Below are 25914 nucleotides of genomic sequence, written 5' to 3' on the forward strand. Positions count from 1 at the left end.
GGATTCTTAGTAACACAATCAAGTGAGATCATGCTTTACTTAGTCTAGAATATGACCTCTGCAATGGAATTGGAAACTCTGAGGTGTCAGAACTGAGAACAGTGAGAGGCACACAGATTTATCACCAGTCATCCTGCAGGAAAGAAACCTGGGTGGAATTTGGCACTGAGTATACATTTCTGTTCCAGAAAAGAAAACTGCAAAGGAGGTCTGATGAAATGACCTGGTAGAGCTTTTATCTAATTTAAAAGAGGAAGGACTTTGAGGCTTTTCAGAGAAGTGTGAAACAGTGGAGTTGGGGTATCTACGTTCAATTTTCCTAGTTTTGGTTTCTGCACTATACAGAAAAAGTTAAGGTTGACATTGTGGATGATGATGAAAATACTCTCATATCTCACTGTCCCTTCCTATTTAGTAATTGAATAGTGTACTGGATTGATGGATGTTATGGGAGATCCTGTAGACAACAGAGCTAGCTAATGTGATCTTACAATAGTTTATCTCCCTTGCAAAGGCAGAAGGGATTAATGTACTGGGGATCATCATTCTTAAGGAAATTATGCAAGGTCACTGGCCCTTCCGTGGAGAATTTACACATATATATGTAAATATATATATTTATAAACATATATATTTTTATATATTTATAATATATTATTATATTATATTATAATATATAAATATATTACATATTTATATTTATAAATATATATAAATTTAACCCATTTTTAAATATAATATATTTAACCCATTTTTAAATATATATATATTTATATATAAATATATATTTAACCCATTTTTTTTTTTAATTTCTATTTACTTATGATAGTCACAGAGAGAGAGAGACAGAGGCAGAGACACAGGCAGATGGAGAAGCAGGCTCCATATACCGGGAGCCCGACGTGGGATTCGATCCCGGGTCTCCAGGATCGTGCCCTGGGCCAAAGGCAGGCGCCAAACCGCTGCGCCACCCAGGGATCCCCTATTTAATCCGTTTTTAAGTAGTACTGCTTGCTTGTTCTTTTTGGCATGTATGTCCTCATTAAAAGATTAATTGTCCTTTTTACATCCCAAATAAGGTAAAAGGCAGTTATAATTATATTTCATCATGGGCCCACAATTTGTTTCCAGGAGTAGTAATAAAAATTATTAGAGTAACCCCCTGTTTGCTAGACTGGCCACCCAAGGGTCTCCATAGAAAGGGGTCACAGGTTGCAGGAAAACCCCTTAGTCTTCTCTGACTCCCAGTCCTAAAATGATCTGGACTAAGTACAATTTACAAAATTGAAGACTCCTTCCTTCAAGCTAGAGTTAGGGTGGGTAATAACACTATTACTTAGCATAATATTTGATAGGGAATAAAAGGTATATGGAAGGTTTTAGATAGTCTCTGCTGCTTGATGTCATAGAAATTCTGTTTCATTGTGATCAAAAGAATCAGAGTCCAGTTCAGTCCAGAGAAATGTACCATTCCTAATTTCAGCAATTCTGACAACAATGGGCCACTGTCTGAATTATCAAGTGATTCTTTTATTTGGCTGTCCAGAGTTCTTTGTGATTTAGCGATAAAGTCTATAATGCAGAATAATTATACATTCTATAGGAGAAAATTATAGTAGGATTATGGCTGCAAGACAGAGAGGACAATGGCAGATTTGACTCCAGCTTGTTTACACAAAGGCATTTCCCGGAACATATGAAGTATTCCTAGTGTTGTGAATTCTGTGAGGTTTTATCTTTCCTTATATTTTTTTCTTTATCATTTCTGGGAGGAATGAACTTGAATCAAGTAATATTTATGATCATGTATACACATAGACAAACATGTAGAGGTGGTTTAGCAAAGCAAATAGTCCCATTTACGAAGGACAGTAATCTTGATGCTGGTTGAGGCTAGCTCTGAATGTGTGGGTTTGAAAGAAAACTATGTTTCCAGGGAAGAAAGATCACCCTTACCCTAGTTCTACTCAAAACCCATTATCAAGTACTCAGAAAGAAGAAAAGTCAAGGGTTGTTGACTTTTTGTGATGTCTATTCCCTTCTATATGAATAGAGATCCTAAAGTAACAAGCTTGGTTCTTGTATCTCTGAGCATTCCCACTCAAACCTCCCTGAACCTAGAGCTCATACTCTCATAACGAGATCATGAATTGTACTAGCTTTGCTTTGTGATCAGCATATTTCGTGATTTTTTTTTCTCATGGTGTCAGGTTCTGCTTTTCTTTGTGGCTAGGAAAGGGAACTGTCCTTTCATCCTCTCCAAAAGTGGTACCAAAGATGACAGTCATTGGGATTCCTCTCATTGGGTTGTTGGATCTCTCTCACTTTAGTGATAACCATCATCAGAGACCTCACATGTGATCAAGCCTGTGAAGGGAAACCCACTAACTCTCTCCTTATTTTACTCTACCTTTTTCCATATCGGTCTTGATCTGCTCCTCAAGATCCTCTGGGGACACATAAAAGTCCTCTTCTGGCACCGATGATTTGGGCCGGCAGCGTCCACAGCAGCAGTTGCAGCAGCAGCATAGGCAGCAGCAAAAATAACAGCCAGTCAAGAGGCCAATGATGACAAACAGGGTCTAAGGGAAACAGAAGCAAAGCAAAATAGGGGGGAGTGGTGGTAGGGTGTGGGAGAACCCCAGAAATTAAGTGTGCTTCCATGTAGCTTCAGAAACCTAAAGATTTTGCAGTTCACCCTGCAGACCACATATTCACCCTCATCCTTATTGTAGCTTTTTAGTTACCTTGGAAACAAATTCCTTATGAAGTTTTGCCTAACAAGTTCACAGGAAGTGACTTGTAGCCTAAGTAATGAAGTGTTTATTCATAAGCTATAGTGGTCATTATTAACAGTAGAGCAAACAAAACAACAAACAACCTCTATAGGTCAAATGAGCTAACCAAGGAAATTGACTCATTCTCGCTGAAGAAGAGCTGTTGATAGCTCTCCCTCCCACCTCCACATTTCTCTTAGTCACCAAGTCCTGCCAAAATCTCCTGCACCCCCACCCCCCCAACACCGCTTGTTTCAATCCTGACTGGTAGGACTTTAGAAAGGTCTTGTTATCTCTGCCTTTAATACTTCAGCAGCTTCCTAACTAGCCTCCTTGCCTCCACTCTTGCCTCCTGTTCTACTCTGCATATTGTTGTGGGAGCTTTCTGAAATACATGTACTTTTGAACCTATGCGGCAACTTTCCTGCCTCTCAGGAAAGGCTCGAACTCCTTATTAATGGTCATATGGCTTCCAACCCTTCTGTGGATTAGCACAGCCCCCTTCCTGCCATGCTTGCCATAGCTTTGCTATCCCTGTGGATTCATCTGCCCAGGGGGGCCCCTCCCCTTTCCCCAGCTACCTAAAAAATGTCCTCCCTGTGTTTTGGATTCATGTCAAAGATCCTCTCACTGACATCTTTCCTGAAGAGTTTCTCCCTCCATCTTTCCTGAATAGTTTCTCCCTCCTTTGTGCCCCAGCTGTACTCCATATACATTTCTACCATGTTTTTTTAAATTGTTATTGACATTTTAGGACATTGATCAGTTTATAGGTCTGTCTCACTTTAGGCTGAGCTTCTTGAAGGCTAGAACTATATGTTAATCATCTTCCAGTCCCTCCTAACCTAAGAATTTAGTACCTGGTGTGTGGAAGACAATAAATACCTACTGAATTAATGAATGTGTGAAGTAATTAATAGATAAATGATTTGTTTCTCCTAGTGAATGGCCAGCACCAGGATTTCCCCACAAGCATGTAAAAGGTTTGCTTATTAAGTCTGCCGTAGCTAAAGATGAAAAGAAACTTTCCCAACCTCCAGTTTTAGTTAAAATAAGCCAAATTTTGTTAGTGGAGCAAAATAAATTTGATTTTTTAAAAAACATGTTATTTGAGATAGGAAATGTTTTATACATATTTGAATCAGAATGGAGATTTTATCTAAAAAGAGCAAAGAGAATAAAGATTACCTTGTGTATACAGTTCTTCAGTAACTTAAGGCAGAAATCTTTAACATTAATGAACTTCACCTGGTTTATCCTGGCTCGTCCCTGCTACCTAACCCACTATCCCCTCTCTCTGACTTTGGTTCCTGTTGTGGGATGGAGCTTAAAGTGGCTTGCAGCAAGGAAGCTTTAATTACACTCTCATATCTATAATCTTTTTGCTTAGTATACTCTACATTTTCATAGACTTAAGTAAATTACCCTGAAAAACAGAACTGTGATACCCTTCTTCTCACCAACTGCCACCAAAACCCTCCTGTGCAGTATTCTTGAGTTATAGCCCCAAGCAGCACCTCCTTTCTTTGACTGCTTTTGTCCTTGTCTTTACGATGCAATTCCTACATTTTTCTCTTCTCTGAAAATTTCATTTAATTCATGTACTTTTTTGTTCTTTATCACAACTAGATTGTTTGCCTGTTGGAAAATAACCTTGTCTTATATACTTACAATGCTTAGTACACTACTGGGCATAAGTAAGAGTCCAATATTTTTGAAGTACATATTTTAAATGGTACAATAAATCATTCTTGCAATGCATACTTAATACATGATCACTATGTGCCAGCTATTCTTTTTTTTTAGATTAAAAAAATTTTATTTATTCATGATAGACATAGAGAGAGAGAGAGAGGCAGAGACACAGGCAGAGGGAGAAGCAGGCTCCCTGCCGGGAGCCCAAGACAGGACTCGATCTCGGGACTCACAGGATCGCGCCCTGGGCCAAAGGCAGGCGCTAAACCACTGAGCCACCCAGGGATCCCCTGTGCCAGTTATTCTAATGGGAACAGTGCAGTTAGACTTTGGACATAACCAGAAGAAGGAGGCAGAGTTTTTTGTAATCTTATTTTTAAAGACCCACATCAGGAATCATTTTGTATATCTCTTATACCGCTGGACAGCTGCTGCTTTTCTATATGAATTTTGATCAATTTTGTCAACTTCCTCAGCAAGCACATCTATTCTCATTCTTATGTAGGCCAGCCTCAATATGCAACCAGGTGCTAGTGTGTAAATTATCTAGAATGCCAGATTTATCTTCCCATGGAGAGAATGTCAGCTCTGAAGGTTAGGTTCCCAGGCAAGCCCATTAAAGCCCACATTGTTATATGAACACTCAATCTATCATACATGACATTGTCAGTGTGTACACTCTCATGCTAAGGTTCACATCCACTCAGAGGGAACTTGTCTCCCTCCCAGGTCTTCAACAATAGAAAAAGGAGGATTCAGTGGGAATGTCACTTATCTTGAGGAAAATAAATTTTGAAGACTGCAGAAGACAAGGGAGGCATCAGGTTGCAGACTCTCCATGCTTATGTACAAAAATATATTTTCTCTCCTTCTGCATACATAAAAGTTTCCAATTTAACAATATTTATTTTATTGGAAGAAAATAACAATCAGAATCCTACTGAACATGCAATCCTTCTCTTTGGAGATCTGTAGTTTTTTAAATTATTAATTAATAATTTGAATATGAATGTGAGTTCATGATTTCACAAAATGTATGAATTATCAAAAAAATATGCTGATGGTCTGTATGTATAGTTTACGTGTAAATACGCTTTTATCAGAAGATAAGGATATTAAAACTCATAAACAAATACATAACCACCACCAAACATTCATATACTAGGTATTCCTAGGAAACCACAAAAATTTACCGTCAAAAGTCAATTCTGATTGCACTAAGTCCTTAAAAACATTGCCTTCTTCTTGACTAGATATTCTTTTTAAAAAATTTCTCCCTCTGGGGCAGCCCGGGTGGCTCAGCGGTTTTGCACCGCCTTTGGCCCAGGTCCTGGAGACCCGGGACAGAGTCCCACGTCAGGCCTGCTTCTCCTTCTGCCTGTGTCTCTGTCTCTCTGTCTCTCTGTGTCTCTCTCATGAATAAATAAATAAAATCTTTAAAAAAAATTTTCTCCCTCTGTGACTCTTCACCTTGTCCAGCTCTACTTAATTTTCACTCCATTCCCCCCCCCCATTTCCTTCTTTACTACTTGAGGTCATGTTCCACGTGAGCCTATCACATAACTAACATGCATTCTCCCAAGTTCTATATTTGCTCATGTAGCTTATGTTATTGATAATAAAGTACATGGCTAAATTTGTCCTATAATAATTTACCAACTACTTGTCACACTATTAAATTATTTTTGTTTTTGAGCAATGAGTCAGTTCTTAATTAGTCATTATGGGGAGAGGGAGGGCAGTCAGAATTAACCCGAAACCTCAAATTCAATTATAATTAATGTCTAGAAGTATTTTAAGTCATGCTGTATTTTATAATTGTTTGGTGAGTTAAAGCAAAAAAAAAATTCTCAAATAACAGCTTTCAGTTGAAGTGATATCTTTATTTACAAGAGTTATAGTAACTCTTATTATCTAGTAACTTATTACTATAATAAGTAATATAGTAACGTTAGGTTTTCTCAGAGACGGAGTCTAAAAGAGTGAATAATACCATGCTTTTTCTAGGAAATTGTTTTTAAAGAAAAAAAATTGGTTTACCTTTGCCCACCAGCTTGACAGCATGAAGTAGGTGTTAACATTTTCATCTCCGAATTGTTCGGCCACATAGAGTCCCAGAGATCCATACTTGTCATATATGTTTCTCTTTGACATGTCCGTAAGTATCGTGTGGGCGTTGTTGATTTCTTTAAACTTATCAGCAGCAGCTGGATCATCTGGATTCTTGTCTGGATGATGTTTCAGGGCCAATTTTCTTTTAAGATTAAAACAAAAGTGAGGAAAAGTGTTATTTGACAAGAACCGCAATGACACTTTAGGAGGGGCAGTATTCACTTGTACATCGTTTTTACATGCAATTACTTTGAAATGATAAGTTTCATAAAAATGTTGATGTAACTAAACAAGTTTTCATCAGATGCTGTCTCTTGTTTCATTTTTTTAAAGATTTTATTTATTTATTCATGAGAGACACAGAGAGAGAGAGAGAGAGAAGAGAAGAGACACAGGCAGAGGGAGAAGCAGGCTCCATGCAGGGAGCCTGATGTGGAACTCAATTCCGGGACTCCAGGATCACGGCCTGGGCTGAAGGCAAGCACTAAACCACTGAGCCACCCAGGGATCCCTCTCTTGTTTCTAATATGCTGGCACAGTAGTATTATTTCTCTCCTCATACCCTCAAAGGAATTCTTGGTTGCTGCATACTTGTGGAGTCTGTGGCAAATATATGAAGTTTATTTTTACCTAGGAGCTGATCCATGGCCCACCTCAATATGCAGAGGCCTTTAAGAGTTTGTACAATAGGGTCGGTTTACAATAAAATTCCATTTAGAACTGGAACAAGTTTCTAGAATTAACAAAACTTCACATGACATATTCGAAAAGTTAAACTCAACTTCAAAAAAAATCTGATTCATACGCCCTTGGATAAACAGTATGACTCTTTTCACAAATCTTCCACAAATCCTCACTCCCTTTTGTTTTTATGAGCAGCTACTATGACTTCCCTTGTTTTCAAATGTATATTTGACTTCTTTTCAAATAGGTCTTTCCACTTCAAATAATCTGTAGAAGTTTACTTGTGAGTAAAAGGTCCTCTCTTCTCTGTGGATCATATATCAATTCTGGAAGGATATGTATATATGTGTTGTGTTGCAGGTGCGTGCGTGTGTGTGTGTGTGTGTGTGTGTGTGTGTGTGTGTGAAAGAGAGAGGAGGGGGAAGAAAGAGAGAGAGATATTTGGGAGTTATTTAGTCTTTAGTTATACTCAAGTATTAAAAAAAAAACCCTGTAAATTAAACATAAGAACTAAGCTATGATAGTCGGGGGTCTGGCTGGTAACCATTTCCTTCACTTCCCTCTATACATAGATTTAAATATTAGTTAAAGCCATTTTCAAAAACTGAGTCTGTAGCAGTTTTTCCACTGCAAAGTCAATGAATTTTACGACTCTGTACCAGAAATTTTATGTGACTTGTTTTTCCTACTGTGCCCATCATAGCTATGGGATGTAGGAATGTAGGAATGTGGGATGTAGTATGTAGGAATATACTTTCAGCTTTTGTTTTGGTTTAGATTAAATTGTTTCATTTTAATGCAATAATAAAAGGCCATGAGAAGAGCCGAAAAATCAAGATTACATTATAAGTCAATCTACACAATAAACTGGAAAAAAAATCACATCTATTTTAGGATTTAAAGTATTGCTGATAGGATGTAGGTGATTAAGCAGCTCAGCACCAGCATGCTTTAAAAGTACCAAGGGGAGCCCTGGGTGGCGCAGCGGTTTGGTGCCTGCCTTTGGCCCAGGGCGCGATCCTGGAGACCCGGGATTGAGTCCCACGTCAGGCTCCTGGCATAGAGCCTGCTTCTCCCTCTGCCTGTCTCTGCCTCTCTCTCTCTCTCTCTCTCTGTATGACTATCATAAATAAATAATCAAAAAATAAAAATAAAAAAAAATAAAAGTACCAAAATGCTTAAAAGTAAAAATCATCGTGTAAAATCCATTTCAACTCTGAACTCAGAATAAATAAAAAGGATAAAGCAAAGATAGTTCATTTTAATTAATTAATTAATTAGAGAGAGAGAGAGAGAGAGAGAGGGAGAAGAGAACACAAGTAAGGGGAGTGGCAGGCAGAGGGAGAGGGAGAAGCAGGCTCCCCAATGAACCGAGAGCCCCTCATTGGGGATCAATCCCAGGACCCTGGGATCATGACCTAAGCCAAAAAGTCAGATGCTTAACTGATGATTGAGCCATCCAGGCACCCCTGATAGTTCACTTTAAATTTGTTTAACCAAACGTTTCATGCTTTTTGAGGGACAGTTGGGGTATCTATAAATTCTTAGAGAGGAGACCATTGGAGATGTTTTTTATGTGCAGAATTCATGATGAAATTTTGCTAATAGCACAAAATGCCTATTTTGTCATTTAAAATTATTTTATAATGTTTACTATAAGCCAGCACTATTATAAACACATTGTAAATATTTATTAATATTCACCACAATTCTATGAAATAGGTATTATAATGATTCCATTTTACAGATGAGGAAATTTAGCTACCAGAAAGTTAAGTGAGTTGTCCATTATCACACAGCTAATAATTAGATCTAGACTTTGAATACAGGCAATCTGACCCTGAGCACATGCTCTTAGATACCACTATGCTACCTTGTTAAATATTTTTAAATTTAAAAAGTAAGGCATTCAGAATGTTAGTAGGCCATTGTAAGGACTTTGGCTTTGGCCTATATGACCTGGGAAGCTATTGGGGTACTTTAGTTTTAGAAGGATTGCTAACCTTTGGAGAGGACAAAGGCCAAACCAGGGACACTCTTAGGAAAAGTTCATGGTGGTTCAGATCAGTGTGGTAGTGGAAGATATAATGAGAAGTGGTTGGATTCTGGATATATTTTGAGGGCTAGCTGATGGATTGGGTGTGGGATACGAAAGAAAGAGAAATAAGAGATGGCACCAGATTTTTGGGCTGAGCAAATTTGTAGAGACAAGTTTGTAGTTATTATTTAATGAGTTGGCAAGAGGATTCTTTTCTTCTTTCTTTCTTTCTTTCTTTCTTTCTTTCTTTTTTTTGGCAATAGGGAATGGTTTGCTAGGATTTAGAGTTGTATTTAGACATCTTTGAGATGCCTATTGGACTTCCAAGTAGTGATGGAGAGATATATGAACCTGGAGTCTAGGCAAGAGTTACTGTGGGAGGGATGCCTGGGTGACTCAGTGGTTTAGTGCTTGCCTTCGGCCCAGGGTGTGATCCTGGAGACTCAGGATCGAGTCTCATATCGGGCTCCCTGCATGAAGCCTGCTTCTGTCTCTGCCTCTCTCTGTGTCTCCTGAATAAATAAATAAAATATTTTTTAAAAAAGAAAAAGAGTTACTGTGGGAGATGTATGTCTGAGAGTTCTCAGCAGGTAGATCTTATTTAGAGCTATGGAGCTGGAAAAGATTTCCAAGGGAATGGGTCCAAGAGAAGTCCAAAAACTGGGCTTTGGAAAGGAAGGACAAGCAGAGGAGATGAAAAAGGAGAGGCCAATGATGCAGAAGGGAAAATCTGGAGAATATGGGGTTTTGAGATCTAAATGAACAAAGCATTTCAAGGAAGAGAGTGGTATTTGTGTCAAATACCATTAATAGGTCATATATGATGAGGGTTAAGAATTGATCACTAGGTTTAATGATCTAGAAATCTTTGGTGACACTGACACAAACACATACACACACACACACACAATGGTATATATGTCTTTATATAAGGAAAATAAATCCGAAAAATAAGTAGAAAAGAAAGAACTTGGAAGGTTATAACCACAATTAATGGTGCTTATAGCTGCACATTAGGATTATAGGTAGTTATTTTGTTTTTGCTTGTTACAAAAAATATACAGATTACTTGCGTAGTTTCCTTCTATAAGCATTTTTAAGCTCATTAAAAATATTCTCTTTTAATAGCTGAAAGTTTAGTTTGTTCTCTTAAATGACCTACTACCAAATTAGAAGGGAAAGGAAGAAAGGAGTTCTCTAACTTCAGTGATACAATGATCATCATCAAAAACTGTCAAGTGGATTCTTTAAACACATTAATTTTAATGGCATGATATTCCTGGAATTCTCACACTGTGCTCTAGGATACAATTGCAGCATTTTCTCCTACTAGCTCCAGAAATCATTTCCAGGTCAATCAAATACAAGAGCTATTACTTCTGCCTTGAAAAAAGAAACCCCTGGAAAGTGCCTCTTTGCATACATTGCCTTGTTTCTTGTTTTCAGTTGTAGACTGATACATACCGCCCAACACTTAGCCAGAAAAGCATAACTTCCTGTCATATTTTAAGCTGCTTGTATCTTTATCAGCTCACAAGGGCAGATGCACTCAACCATCTATCACACTCCTCTAACAATAGCATTGGCAAATTCAGAGGGCTGGACCATCTCCATTTGTAACAAATCCAATTCCTAGTCGTCAGCAGCATTTTGACTCCTCTTGGCAGACACTCTTGGCTCTGAGGAATCCTTGGGAAATATGGCTAGCAGAGGCAGCTGCCAAAATTATACAACTGCTCAGGAAGTACTTGGTCAATGACCCATCCTTGGGAATTGCCTATAGAGCAAGGAAGCATGTATGGAATTTAGGATAAAAAGAAGTGCTTAGAGTCATTTGAATATAAATTTCACCTAGTTCATTTTAAAGATCTTTCTTATAATTTCTCATTTTATATTTAAAAGTGACATAATGTGTGCCTTTTATTCTAAATCTCTCTATACTTAGTCACCTATTAATCTGGTATGACTATAAACTAATGTTAGAAATAGCATCAATGCCTCTAACTTCCATTTAAAAATCCAATGACAACTGTCAACTGCAGTGCATAGTGAATTCAATGAGTGGCAGATAAAATAAACATGGGGTTTATGGTTATATTACTTAAGGCCCCTATTCTGAGGCAGTAGCATAATTCTAAGAATTATAGTGCTCTGCTCAGTTCTCTTCCTCTTAACATTGATCCTCTTACCATCAGATCTATCTGCTACTCTCTACTGGTTTCTAAGTCATCTAAGACCAGATTCTGACCATGTTGCCTCACAGTTAGGCCAGATCCGTCTCCATGAGGTTGAAATGTTATAGGAAACCTTCTTTGGGAAAGGTGGCATCTAAGATTCAGGGAACTAAGTTTCATCCTGGCATGGCTCTGTCTATAAACTGCCTTTCCCTACTCAACACATTTTCAGCTGCTTTATCCAATTATCACCTATTGTTTCCTATTTCAAAATTTCCCCTGGGTGCCTGGGTGGCTCAGTTGATTAACTGAGCCAATCCAATTCTTGACTTAGGTTCAGGTCATGATCTCAGGGTTGTGAGATGGAGCCCCATGAGCCCGCTTAAGATTTTCTCTTTTCCTCCGCCCCTCCCACCACTCTCTCCTTCTCTTAAAAAAAATTCTCCATTGCAGTGTGACTTTCTGCTAAACTCTCTCAGCCACAAAGTTTATTGCCCCCTCAATGTCCCAGAAGAAGCCACCTGCTGCATAAGATGAAACAGTAGAAGAGTAAGAGTGATTTCTTCCCATATCCTAGAACCCTTAAAATACCCTTGCGACAGAAACACACACACATGGCAGAGCAAAATCTGAGTTTGAAAAAGCTCGGGTAGCAAAAGAAAGCAAAATCTGAGCTCAGACATAGACTATTTTCTCTAGAAAAAATTAGTATAATGGGAAGGAGACTAGTGGTAAATAGGAAAATGAGCTGCTATAAACCAAGTTTGAAGGTAAAAACAAACCCTAGATTAGTAACTCTAGGTGATGGCAAGTATTGCAATAATGGAACTTGATAGTTGTCATAATATTGGAAGTTCAGTGGAATTCCTCTGCCCTCTTGGACTAAGTCAACACCCAAGTGAAAACATAATAAACCAATATAGGAGCCCCAGTGCATATGTCCCTGCTGATATAGATATAGATATAGATATAGATACATAGATATAGATATATAGATACCCCTTTGTGGTTTAATTTGCATTTTCCTAATTACTAATGAGGCTGACATATATATACCTATATATGCCATTTGGAAATCATCTATTTAAGTGCATAGTCTTTTGCCAGTTTTTAGTTTGATATTTAAATTGTAGCATTTTAAAAAATACCTATTCTTTATATGAATCCTCAGTCATTTATATGTATTGCATATATATTCTCTCTTTCTGGGAACTTATTGTTAGTTTCTTTCTGGAATCTTTTGATGAACAGAAATTCTTAATTTTAATTTAGTTGAATTGATCAATTTTATCCTGAATTCAGAAAGATATTGTCCTATAAATTCTATAACTCTAAAATCTTTATAGATTTGCCTTTCACATGGAAGTCAAGGATTGATTTGTAGCTGCTTTTTCAATGTGGTGGAAGGTAGGTGTCCAATCTCATCTTTAAAATGTGGTTATCTAACTGTCCTAGCACCATTTATTTAAAAAATAAAGTCCATTCCCTGTATTTCTAGGCTGTCTTCTGCTGCCATTGGTCTGTTTGGCTATTTCTGGGCCAATCATAGTTTGAAATACGGTACTTTAAAGTATGTATTAGTATCTTCAAGAGCAAGTTTCTCCCGGGGTGCCTGAATGGGTCAGTGGGTTGAGGGTCCAACTCTTGATTTCAGCTCAGGTCATGATCTCAGGGTCATGGGATCAAAGCTTGTGTTAGGTTGCATGCTCAGCACAGTCTGCTTGGGATTATCTCTCTCCCTTTCCCTCTGCTCCTCACCCTGCTCATGATCTTGCTGAAATAAACAAACAAATAAATAAACAAATAAATAAATAAATAAATAAATAATAAAAGCTTTCTAAAAAAGTGAGTTCTTCTCTTTTACTAATTGACTAACAGTGAATGGATGTTCAATTTTTTTTCAAATGCTTTTTCTGAATATGTTGAGAAAACACACTTTTTTCTCTTTCAGTCTGTTAACATGATTGATTTTCTAATATTAAATGAAGTTTGTTCTTGGATAAACTCAACTTGGTCATTATGTATTATTTTTTATTTATTGCTGGACTATTTTCTAATTTGTACACTAATTCTATAAATTTTTCTGCATTCCACAAGTTTTAATATGTCATGTTCACTTCTAGATATATTCTGATTTTATTTTCTTTAAGATTTTATTTATTTATTCATGATAGAGAGAGAGAATCAGAGACAGAGGCAGAAGGAGAAGCAGGCTCCATGCCGGGAGTCCGATGTGGGACTCCAACCCCTGGACTCCAGGATCACACCCTCGGCCAAAGGCAGGAGCCAAAGCACTGAGCCACCCAGGGATCCCCGATATATTCTGATTTTAATTGTGGTTTATTTTAGCCATGAGTTCATTTAAAATGTGCCTCCAAATTTTTCAAACAAATAGGAATTTTCTAGTTGTCTTTTTATTTTTGTCCTCTAGCTTGATTGCACTGCAGTGAGAAAACATGTTTTACTTGATTTAAATCCTTCAAAATTTGAGAATTGCTTTTAGTCTCATTACTTGTTCAATTTTTATGAATCTTTTGTATGTGTTTTAAAGAATACATAGTCCATACCTGTTAAGTGCTCCATTCTTATATAAGAGAATTTATATAAGAGAATTAGACTTTGTTAATTATTTTGTTCAAATCTTCTATACTCTTAGCCATTTTACTGATCTATCAAACAGGTTATGTTAAATCTAGTCTCTCACTATCACTGTAGGTTTGCATATTTCTCTTTATAGTTGTCACTTTTTGCTAGTTGTGTATTTTAGACCCTGGTTTTTGAAGCATACAAATTAACAGCTGTTATACATTCCTGATGAATTAAACTTTTATCATTTGAAATATGCCTCTTTATCCCTAGTAACATTTTTTGTCATTACTTTAATATTAATAAAGCAACACTAGCTTTCTTTGGGTAGGCATCTACATAGAATATATTTTTCTCTACTTTTATTTTCAAATTTCAGTATGCTTATATAGTAGATGTGTATTTTGTGAACACCATATTGTTTTGGGTTTTTTATTCACAATGATGATCTTTTTCTTTTAATTGAAGCATTTAGTTTATGCTTATTTTTAATATATCTCAGGCTAAACCCACCACTTCTTTGTTTTATTTTTGTCCCATCTAAAATAAATTTTCTTTCCTCTCCTTTCTTGCCTTCCTTTAGATTGGTTCTTTAATTTTTCTACTTTTTTCCCTCTGTTGCCTTGGAAATTATGCATTTTTAAAATTCCTCTGGGATTTTCCCAGAGATTACAAAATCCTTATCAAAGTCCAATGTCAAGGTACTTTTGTACTTTTGTCTTTAAGACAAAATAAAAATCTTAGAACATGACCACTATTACTTTTGTCCCAACTTAAGTGTTGTTGGTAGCCTGTTACTTTAATTCTCTCCATCTCTTAGTCCCTCAAGAATTGTTATTTAATACAATTATTTAATGATCTTTTTCACAATTAGTATTTGTGTTCATTTACTCACATATTTTTCAATTTTGTTGCCGTTGGTTATTATGTTGCATCTCTGACCATCTATCAGGAATTATTTTCCTTCTATGAACACCCTTTAGTATATCTGTTAGTGCAGATCTGCTGATAATTAATTCTTACAGTTTTGTTTAATTTAAAAATGTCTTTATTTCACCTTCATTTTTGAAGGGTGTTTTCTATGGATGTATAATTGTAGGTTATCAATTATTTTCTTTTTTACACTAAAGATCTCAGTCCATTGTCTTCTGAATTCAATTATTTCTGTTGAGAAATCTGTTGTAAGTCTAGTTGTTATTCTTTGAAGATAGTTTCCATTTTTTTTTCTAAAGGCTCTTCATCATTGATTTTCAGCAATTTTCCTGTGATGTGCTTGAAATATATTACTTTCTATTTGTTCTGCTTGGCTTTAATTGGGCTTCTGGTATATGGATTGATATTGTTCATGAACCTAGAAGATTCAGAGATTATTTACAAATAGTTTTCATCTCATTCTCTTTCTACTCTCCTTTTCAGACTCCAGTTGCATTTTTCTAAGACCTTCTTAATGGATCCTTTATTTATTTTATATTCTTGCACTGTTTCCTGTCCTTTTGTAATTTTTTCTTGCTATTTTATTCTGGCCTATCTTCCAGTTAGCTCTTTAACCTGTACATATTACCTTTGAATTCTTTAGTTTGATTGCTGTATTTTTCAGTTGTAAAATTTATGTGTTCATTTAAAAAATTGAAATGTCCCTTTTCATAATTTTCAGTTTTCTGTGAAAATTCTTAATCTTGTATTTTGTTTCTTGATCATAGATATTTTAACATTTGTGTCTGATAATTCTAATATATGAGGTTGTCCATGATTCTGTGTCTATTGTCAAACTTTTACTGATTCTTAGTTCATATTGTCTTGACTTATATATGCTTATTGCTGTAGCCAGATCTTGTATTTTAAAAAGTTTAAAAGAAAAAAAAAAAAAAAAGTTTAAAAGAAAAAAAAAAAAAAAAGTTTAAAAGAATATATTTGGGAAAGTTGTGAAAGAATAAATCCTAAAAGTTTTTAACATAAGCAGAAATTGTTTCTCTTTTCTTCTTTTGTATCTGTAGGACATGATAAATGTTAGCGGAGCCTATTGCGACAATCGTTTCACATTGTATGCATATCAAATCATCATGCTATACATCTTAAATTTACACACTGATGTATGTCAGTTATTTCCCAACAAAACTGAAAAAAAAATTTAAAAAAATAATTGGACTACTAAGAAAATGTTGTCTTATGCCAGAGAGCATTTTTATTTCCTACTTTCAGATGTTTGGAGGCACTTACAAAACTGGGATCATTGCAATCCAATATTAGGTATTGAGATTTCTTTTCAGTTACCCTGATGGCTCAAAGTTCAGTTATAATTCATACAAGGCTGGTGTTTTCCATGATCTGTGTAATAAGCTTTGGTGAAATTAAATAGCTTAAAACAACAAACATTTTATTAGTTTGCTTATAATGTTGTAGTTAGGCAGAACTTGGTGGGGACAGTTTTTCTGTGCTCTGTTTGGCTTTGGCTAGGACTGCTCAATTGGAGTTGAAGGATTTGCTTCCAAGATGACCTCACTGACCTTAAGTTGGTGATGGCTATGACTGAGCTAGGAACTGTTGGCTAGGAACTCTGTTTTCCACATGACTTTGCCATGTGACTAGGTGAGGATCCCCAATGTATGATAATCTCAGGATAGTCCTGTTTCTTAAGAGGTGGCCAGCTTAGACAAGGCTGCAAAAGCAGAAGCTGCTGAGCCTTTTTAGGATTTAGATACACCATCACTTCTGCCGCAATCTGTTGGTTAAATTAGGTCAGAGAGCCAGCCCAGATTCAAGAGGGCTATTTGAGGACATGAAACCAGGAAATATGGTTTATGAAGGACCACAAAATAGTGAGCCACAGATTATTTACTTCCGTTTTGCGTTTTGTCCTGGGGTACAGCACTTCAGAGTCTAAATAGAATTGCAAGACTCCCATACTTGTTAGGTAGGGCTCCACATTTTTCTCCTTTCTCTGTAGAGTCCTGCTTAGCCTCTCAGCTTCTCAGTTTCTTATTGTGATCTATTCAACAGTAATTCTTTAATCTCAGTGCTTTTAAGATGTATATGAAGAAACCTCCCCCCCTTGTAAGTAGGGCCAGCCCTAATCCAGAGGCAGCCCATCCAGGCGTCTTCCTGAAATTTTAGCAACTAAAAGCATTCTGTTTACAATAAGAAAACCATTTCCCCCCACACCCTGATTGGAATGTCCCTGAATAGGTTCATGTTGACCCTCTGTGAAATCAATAACCTGAATGCTATGCAACTCCCGAGGTTCTTTTGTCTTTAAGCGGTTTTTTTTTCCTTTTGCCTTTAAAAGATACCTGTAATTGCTAATCGGGGCTCTCTTCCTCTTCGGGGGCGGAGAGCCCGTTTGCGCAAACGTCCAATAAACCCTCTTGCTAATTGCATCTGCCTGTCTGGGGTCTGAGTCTCTGGGGTGTCCACCGGGACACGTTGGCACCCGTGAGCCAGGGTCCAACATTTGGGGGCTCGTCCGGGATCCGAGACGCCCCAGGCTCAATCCTAAGACCGGTAGGAGGTAAGACCGAGCTCGCTAAATGTCATATCTGTCTCGTCCGTTTGTCTGACTGGCCGGGTCTGTGCCGGGTCTGTATTGTGCCTGCAGGACGCTGTACTCTGTATTTGGACCAGCGGGGGAGGCAGACGTGCCCGAGACCCCTGGTCCCCCTCCGGAGTCGGACTCCCGAGTGGTCTGGAAGAGGAACGGAGCCCCGGCACTCCCTCCTCTTCAGGGACGGTCGTTGTTCGCGACCGCTCCCATCTGAATCCGCCGCGCCAGTCCTGTCATTCGTGTGCGTCTGTTCGTTCTGTGTCTTTCTGGTCCCGCTCCGGAGTCGGACTCCCGAGTGGTCTGGAAGAGGGAGGGAGCCCGGCACTCCCTCCTCTTCGGGGAGGGTCGCTGTTGGCGACCGCTCCCGTCTGAATCCGCCGTGCCGGTCCTGTCATCTGTGTGCATCTGTCTGTTCTGTGTCTTTCTTCCTGTCCTCTTCCTCCCCGCTCACCTCTTTTCTACACCCGCGGGGCAAACTGTAACCACCCCTTTAAGCCTCGCTCTAGATCACTGGAAAGAAGTCGCCGGCGAGCACACAACCTTTCGGTCGAAGTCAGAAGACGAAGATGGGTCACCTTCTGCTCCTCAGAGTGGCCGACTCTCAACGTCGGGTGGCCCAGGAATGGAACTTTTAATATTGATATTATCTTGCAGGTGAAGGCCCCGGTCTTTCAGCCAGGACCCCATGGGCACCCTGATCAGCTCCTGCAGACTCTCCTCACCACGGAGGAGAGACCGCGCGGCTACAGAAAAACGTCCCGGGGGCGGATGGGAGGCCGACCCAGCTGCCTAATGAAATTGAGGACGTTTTCCCCTTGGTTCGCTACGACACTGCTGCTGGGAGGGAGCGGCTCCGTCTCTATCGCCAGGTACTCCTAGCGGGTCTCAGAGGGGCAGGGCGTCACCCCACCAATTTGGCAAAGGTACGTGCTATAGTGCAGGGAAAAGATGAGACGCCGGCAGGTTTTCTGGAAAGATTAATGGAAGGCTACCGTATGTATACTTAGAGAGAGAGAGGAGAGAGAGAGAGAGAGAGAGAGAGAGACAAAATAAAAGAGATAAAGGAAACGCAATAAAGAACTGACTGGGATACTGGCCACCATAGTACAGGGCTCAGGGCAGAGTAAGTCAGGACAGAGTAAGGACCTGGGAGACAAAAGAAGACCACGGGTTGAACGAGACCAGCGTGCCTACTGCAAGGAAAAAGGACATTGGGTTAAAGATTGTCCAAAGAAGGGCCAAACGCAGGGACCTAAGAAGAAGCCCATTCCCGTACTGTCCCTAGAGGATGAAGATTAGGGATGTCAGGGCCAGGAGCCCCCCCCCACCCCCCCGAGCCTCGGATAACCCTTAAAGTGGGGGGGTCAACCAGTGACCTTCCTGGTTGCTACGGGAGCTCAACATTCAGTTTTAACTGAGGCAGAAGGACCCTTGAGCTCTATCTAGAAGATGCATTCTTTTGCCTAAAGTTAAGCTCTCAAAGCCAGCCTATTTTTGCCTTTAAATGGAAAGATCCTGAGACGGGATTCTCAGGACAACTCACTTGGACAAAGCTACCACAGGGATTCAAAAACTCCCCCACCTTGTTCAACGAAGCCTTGCATCAGGACTTGGCAGACTTCCGAGTTGGCCATCCGGACCTCGTTCTCCTGCAGTACGTGTTTGATTTGCTCATAGTGGCTAAGACAGAACAGGATTGTGTAAAAGGTACGGGGGCCCTGCTCGAGAGACTGGGAGGACTGGGGTATAGGGCCTCCGCCAAAAAGGCCCAAATAGGCCAGAGACGAGTGACCTATCTGGGATATCTCCTGGAAGGAGGCCAGAGGTGGCTGACGGAGGGCCGCAAAAAGGCTGTAGCCCTGATCCCAGCACCCACTAGTGCCAGAGGGCTACGAGAGTTCCTCGGCAGTGCTGGGTTCTGCCACCTCTGGGTACCCGGGTTTGCAGAGCTGGCGGCTCCCCTATATCCTCTCACGAAATCCAACACCCCCTACCACTGGGGAAAGGAGCAACAATTGGCTTTTGACAAAATAAAAAGGGCCTTATTGACCGCCCCTGCCCTGAGCCTCCCAGATGTAACCAAGCCATTTGCGCTATATGCTGATGAACACTAAGGAATACCCAAAGGGGTCCTAACTCAGAAACTGGGACCCTGGAAAAGGCCCGTGGCATACTTTTCAAAAGAAAATTAGACAGAGTGGCTGCAGGATGGCCCCCATGTCTCTGAATAATAGTGGCTGTGGCAGTCCTGGTAAAAGACTCAGATAAGTTAGCCTTCAGCCAACCCCTCACTGTGGTGGCCCCCCCATGCCATAGAGACAGTCATCCGCCAGCCCCCTGATCGATGGCTCTCAAACGCCGGGTCACCCATTATCAGGCCATGTTACTGAATTCCGAGGGATACGGTTCGGAACGGCTACATCCCTAAACCCGGCCACCTTGCTTCCAGAAGCCGAGTCCCCCTCCCTGGTAATGCATGATTGCCACCAGATCCTAGCTGAGGTCCATGGCACCAGAAGGGACTTGACGGACCAGCCTTTGCCAGATGCTGAAGCAACCTGGTACACCGAGGGGAGTAGCTTTCTACGAAATGGTGAACGTAAAGCCGGGGCAGCCGTGGTAGATAATTCACTGTCCTGGGCATCAGCACGGCAACGACCCAGTAGCAGAGGGGAACAGGATGGCCGATGAAACAGCACGAGCCGCTGCACTAGGCCCACAGGAGGATGGACAGAAGCCTTCCCCACCAAACGAGAAACTGCCCAGGTGGTTGTCAAGAAAATCCTAGAAGAAATTTTCCCCTGGTTTGGACTGCCCAAGGTAATAGGGTTAGGGTCGGACAACGGCCCCGCCTTCGTCTCCCAGGTAAGTCAGTTGGTGGCCAGATTACTGGGGATAAATTAAAAATTACATTGTGCATACAGACCCCAGAGCTCAGGGCAGGTAGAAAGAATAAATAGAACAATTAAAGAGACCCTAACCAAATTGACATTGGAGACTGGCACTAGAGACTGGGTCCAACTCCTCCCTATGGTCCTGTTCCGAGTCCAGAACACTCCCGCGCGCCATGGGCTAACTCCTTACGAGCTTCTCTATGGAGGTCCCCCACCAGTAACGGACTTGCTAGATTCTGCTATTGACCCTCTTGCTAACACTCCCGGTTTACAGGACAGGCTAAAGGCGCTCCAGATTATCCAGCGCCAGATCTGGAAACCCCTTGTGGCTGTCTACCGCCCCGGAGACACAACCGACCCACACCCGTTCCAGATCGGTGACTCCGTCTACATCAGGAAACATCAGTCCAGGACGCTTGAGCCCCGCTGGAAGGGCCCATTTACTGTACTACTGACCACCCCAACCGCCTTAAAGGTAGATGGCATTGCTGCTTGGGTCCACGCCTCACACGTGAAGCGCGCCCCATCAACGAGCACCGCTGACGCCAGCCAGGCGGACCGGACGAGCCACTCCAATGGAAGCTCCACTGCACCCAAAACCCGCTCAAGATAAGACTTTCAAAAAATTGTTCAATGACAGTTATATTCCTACCTCTCCTAGCGCTCTTCACCTCCACCAAAGGTGACCCTCATGCCCTCAAAAGGTTAACCTGGCAGGTACTAACGTCTGGGGGTGACGAGGTTTGGTCTATAACTAAGACCGCCCCTATGGGAACCTGGTGGCCTAACCTATATCCTGACCTATGCAAGCTAACCATAGGGGCCCCTAGCCCATGGGACCTAGAGGGATACTTCGACACCTCTAGAGCCTCTAACCGAGAAAGCCCTCCAGGGCGACTAGGATTAGACCCATGGGGAGAATGTGGCACGCCTGACAGAAGGGCCATGCTAAGCACTCTTCCCTTTTATGTCTGTCCCGGGTACCACAGAGATCGCAGGCTAAATCCCACCTGTGGAGGAGGGGAATACTTCTATTGTAAAAATTGGGGGTGCGAGACTAGGGAGACACAGGATGAGAGGCCCTCCTCCTCCTGGGATTACATCACTGTCAAGGCTAACTATACTCACCCGGGGTTACCAGGAACTCTGCAATACTACCGCCCCGATTTTAGGGACTGACTCTTACCTGGAGCCCCAGCCGGGAACTTGGTGGGCATGCAACAAAGTCCTCACCCCCTGTGTGTCAGCTAAGGTTCTAAATAGCTCAAACGACTTCTGTGTCATGGTGCAGATCATACCCAGGGTGTTCTATCACCCTGCTGAAACTCTAGAAAATCAGTATAATGAACATCCCACCCGTTTTTGGCGCGAACCTGTCTCCCTAACCCTAGCCGTTATGTTGGGACTAGGGGTCGCTACTGGGGTGGGTACTGGCGCAGCTGCTCTGATCCAGGGCTCACGATGTTATATAGAACTCCAGGCAGCTGTAGATGAGGATCTACGGGCACTAGAGCAGTCCATTTCTAAGTTAGAACGGTCCCTCACCTCACTTTCAGAAGTAGTACTCCAAAACAGGAGAGGCTTGGATTTACTATTCCTGAAAGAGGGAGGACTGTGTGCAGCCCTAGGAGAAAAATGCTGTTTCTATGCAGGCCATTCTGGAGTCATCAGAGACTCCATGGCCAAACTCAGGGAAAGGTTAAATAAAAGACAAAGGGACCGGGAGGCCCAGCAGGGCTGGTTTGAAAGCTGGTTTAATCAGTCTCCCTGGTTAACCACCCTAATCTCTACCATTATGGGCCCTCTAGTTATCCTGCTCCTGCTGCTAACTTTCGGCCCCTGAGTCCTCAACTGGCCGCTCCAGTTCATCCGAGAAAGATTGTTTATTACCCAAGCTCTGGTATTAACTCAGCAATGTCGGGCCCTCCAAACTGAAGAAATAAATGTTCCCTAAGATTTTAAGGTTAAAATCAGCCCAAACAAGAGGAGGGAATGAAGAAACCTCCCCCCTTGTAAGTAGGGCCAGCCCTAATCCAGCAGCCCATCCAGGCGTCTTCCTGAAATTTTAGCAACTAAAAGCATTCTGTTTACAATAAGAAAACCATTTCCCCCCACACCCTGATTGGAATGTCCCTGAATAGGTTCATGTTGACCCTCTGTGAAATCAATAACCTGAATGCTATGCAACTCCCGAGGTTCTTTTGTCTTTAAGCGGTTTTTTTGTTCCTATTGCCTTTAAAAGATACCTGTAATTGCTAATCGGGGCTCTCTTCCTCTTCGAGGCGGAGAGCCCGTTTGCGCAAACGTCCAATAAACCCTCTTGCTAATTGCATCTGCCTGTCTGGGGTCTGAGTCTCTGGGGTGTCCACCGGGACACGTTGGCACCCGTGAGCCAGGGTCCAACATTTGGGGGCTCGTCCGGGATCCGAGACGCCCCAGGCTCAATCCTAAGACCGGTAGGAGGTAAGACCGAGCTCGCTAAATGTCATATCTGTCTCGTCCGTTTGTCTGACTGGCCGGGTCTGTGCCGGGTCTGTATTGTGCCTGCAGGACGCTGTACTCTGTATTTGGACCAGCGGGGGAGGCAGACGTGCCCGAGACCCCTGGTCCCCCTCCGGAGTCGGACTCCCGAGTGGTCTGGAAGAGGAATGGAGCCCCGGCACTCCCTCCTCTTCAGGGACGGTCGTTGTTCGCGACCGCTCCCATCTGAATCCGCCGCGCCAGTCCTGTCATTCGTGTGCGTCTGTTCGTTCTGTGTCTTTCTGGTCCCGCTCCGGAGTCGGACTCCCGAGTGGTCTGGAAGAGGGAGGGAGCCCGGCACTCCCTCCTCTTCGGGGAGGGTCGCTGTTGGCGACCGCTCCCGTCTGAATCCGCCGTGCCGGTCCTGTCATCTGTGTGCATCTGTCTGTTCTGTGTCTTTCTTCCTGTCCTCTTCCTCCCCGCTCACCTCTTTTCTACACCCGCGGGGCAAACTGTAACCACCCCTTTAAGCCTCGCTCTAGATCACTGGAAAGAAGTCGCCGGCGAGCACACAACCTTTCGGTCGAAGTCAGAAGACGAAGATGGGTCACCTTCTGCTCCTCAGAGTGGCCGACTCTCAACGTCGGGTGGCCCAGGAATGGAACTTTTAATATTGATATTATCTTGCAGGTGAAGGCCCCGGTCTTTCATCCAGGACCCCATGGGCACCCTGATCAGCTCCTGCAGACTCTCCTCACCACGGAGGAGAGACCGCGCGGCTACAGAAAAACGTCCCGGGGGCGGATGGGAGGCCGACCCAGCTGCCTAATGAAATTGAGGACGTTTTCCCCTTGGTTCGCTACGACACTGCTGCTGGGAGGGAGCGGCTCCGTCTCTATCGCCAGGTACTCCTAGCGGGTCTCAGAGGGGCAGGGCGTCACCCCACCAATTTGGCAAAGGTACGTGCTATAGTGCAGGGAAAAGATGAGACGCCGGCAGGTTTTCTGGAAAGATTAATGGAAGGCTACCGTATGTATACTTAGAGAGAGAGAGGAGAGAGAGAGAGAGAGAGAGAGAGAGACAAAATAAAAGAGATAAAGGAAACGCAATAAAGAACTGACTGGGATACTGGCCACCATAGTACAGGGCTCAGGGCAGAGTAAGTCAGGACAGAGTAAGGACCTGGGAGACAAAAGAAGACCACGGGTTGAACGAGACCAGCGTGCCTACTGCAAGGAAAAAGGACATTGGGTTAAAGATTGTCCAAAGAAGGGCCAAACGCAGGGACCTAAGAAGAAGCCCATTCCCGTACTGTCCCTAGAGGATGAAGATTAGGGATGTCAGGGCCAGGAGCCCCCCCCCACCCCCCCGAGCCTCGGATAACCCTTAAAGTGGGGGGGTCAACCAGTGACCTTCCTGGTTGCTACGGGAGCTCAACATTCAGTTTTAACTGAGGCAGAAGGACCCTTGAGCTCTATCTAGAAGATGCATTCTTTTGCCTAAAGTTAAGCTCTCAAAGCCAGCCTATTTTTGCCTTTAAATGGAAAGATCCTGAGACGGGATTCTCAGGACAACTCACTTGGACAAAGCTACCACAGGGATTCAAAAACTCCCCCACCTTGTTCAACGAAGCCTTGCATCAGGACTTGGCAGACTTCCGAGTTGGCCATCCGGACCTCGTTCTCCTGCAGTACGTGTTTGATTTGCTCATAGTGGCTAAGACAGAACAGGATTGTGTAAAAGGTACGGGGGCCCTGCTCGAGAGACTGGGAGGACTGGGGTATAGGGCCTCCGCCAAAAAGGCCCAAATAGGCCAGAGACGAGTGACCTATCTGGGATATCTCCTGGAAGGAGGCCAGAGGTGGCTGACGGAGGGCCGCAAAAAGGCTGTAGCCCTGATCCCAGCACCCACTAGTGCCAGAGGGCTACGAGAGTTCCTCGGCAGTGCTGGGTTCTGCCACCTCTGGGTACCCGGGTTTGCAGAGCTGGCGGCTCCCCTATATCCTCTCACGAAATCCAACACCCCCTACCACTGGGGAAAGGAGCAACAATTGGCTTTTGACAAAATAAAAAGGGCCTTATTGACCGCCCCTGCCCTGAGCCTCCCAGATGTAACCAAGCCATTTGCGCTATATGCTGATGAACACTAAGGAATACCCAAAGGGGTCCTAACTCAGAAACTGGGACCCTGGAAAAGGCCCGTGGCATACTTTTCAAAAGAAAATTAGACAGAGTGGCTGCAGGATGGCCCCCATGTCTCTGAATAATAGTGGCTGTGGCAGTCCTGGTAAAAGACTCAGATAAGTTAGCCTTCAGCCAACCCCTCACTGTGGTGGCCCCCCCATGCCATAGAGACAGTCATCCGCCAGCCCCCTGATCGATGGCTCTCAAACGCCGGGTCACCCATTATCAGGCCATGTTACTGAATTCCGAGGGATACGGTTCGGAACGGCTACATCCCTAAACCCGGCCACCTTGCTTCCAGAAGCCGAGTCCCCCTCCCTGGTAATGCATGATTGCCACCAGATCCTAGCTGAGGTCCATGGCACCAGAAGGGACTTGACGGACCAGCCTTTGCCAGATGCTGAAGCAACCTGGTACACCGAGGGGAGTAGCTTTCTACGAAATGGTGAACGTAAAGCCGGGGCGGCCGTGGTAGATAATTCACTGTCCTGGGCATCAGCACGGCAACGACCCGGTAGCAGAGGGGAACAGGATGGCCGATGAAACAGCACGAGCCGCTGCACTAGGCCCACAGGAGGATGGACAGAAGCCTTCCTCACCAAACGAGAAACTGCCCAGGTGGTTGTCAAGAAAATCCTAGAAGAAATTTTCCCCTGGTTTGGACTGCCCAAGGTAATAGGGTTAGGGTCGGACAACGGCCCCGCCTTCGTCTCCCAGGTAAGTCAGTTGGTGGCCAGATTACTGGGGATAAATTAAAAATTACATTGTGCAT

The 25914-nt window shown here is 42.4% G+C and overlaps 1 protein-coding gene across 1 annotated transcript in view; it reads right to left on the minus strand.

The window, feature by feature from the left end:
• Positions 1-25914, minus strand: part of DNAJC5B (DnaJ heat shock protein family (Hsp40) member C5 beta) — a 93391-nt gene that overhangs the window by 14257 nt on the left and 53220 nt on the right. The window contains exons 4-5 of the mRNA XM_041768444.1: positions 6513-6726; positions 2411-2582 (exon numbers count right to left, since the gene is read on the minus strand). Of these exons, the coding sequence (XP_041624378.1) occupies positions 2411-2582; positions 6513-6726 (386 nt within the window). The remainder of the gene's footprint in view (positions 1-2410; positions 2583-6512; positions 6727-25914) is intronic.

The sequence above is a fragment of the Vulpes lagopus genome, chromosome 9 (genome assembly GCF_018345385.1).
Source record: "Vulpes lagopus strain Blue_001 chromosome 9, ASM1834538v1, whole genome shotgun sequence".
NCBI classification, from domain to species: Eukaryota; Metazoa; Chordata; class Mammalia; order Carnivora; family Canidae; genus Vulpes; species Vulpes lagopus.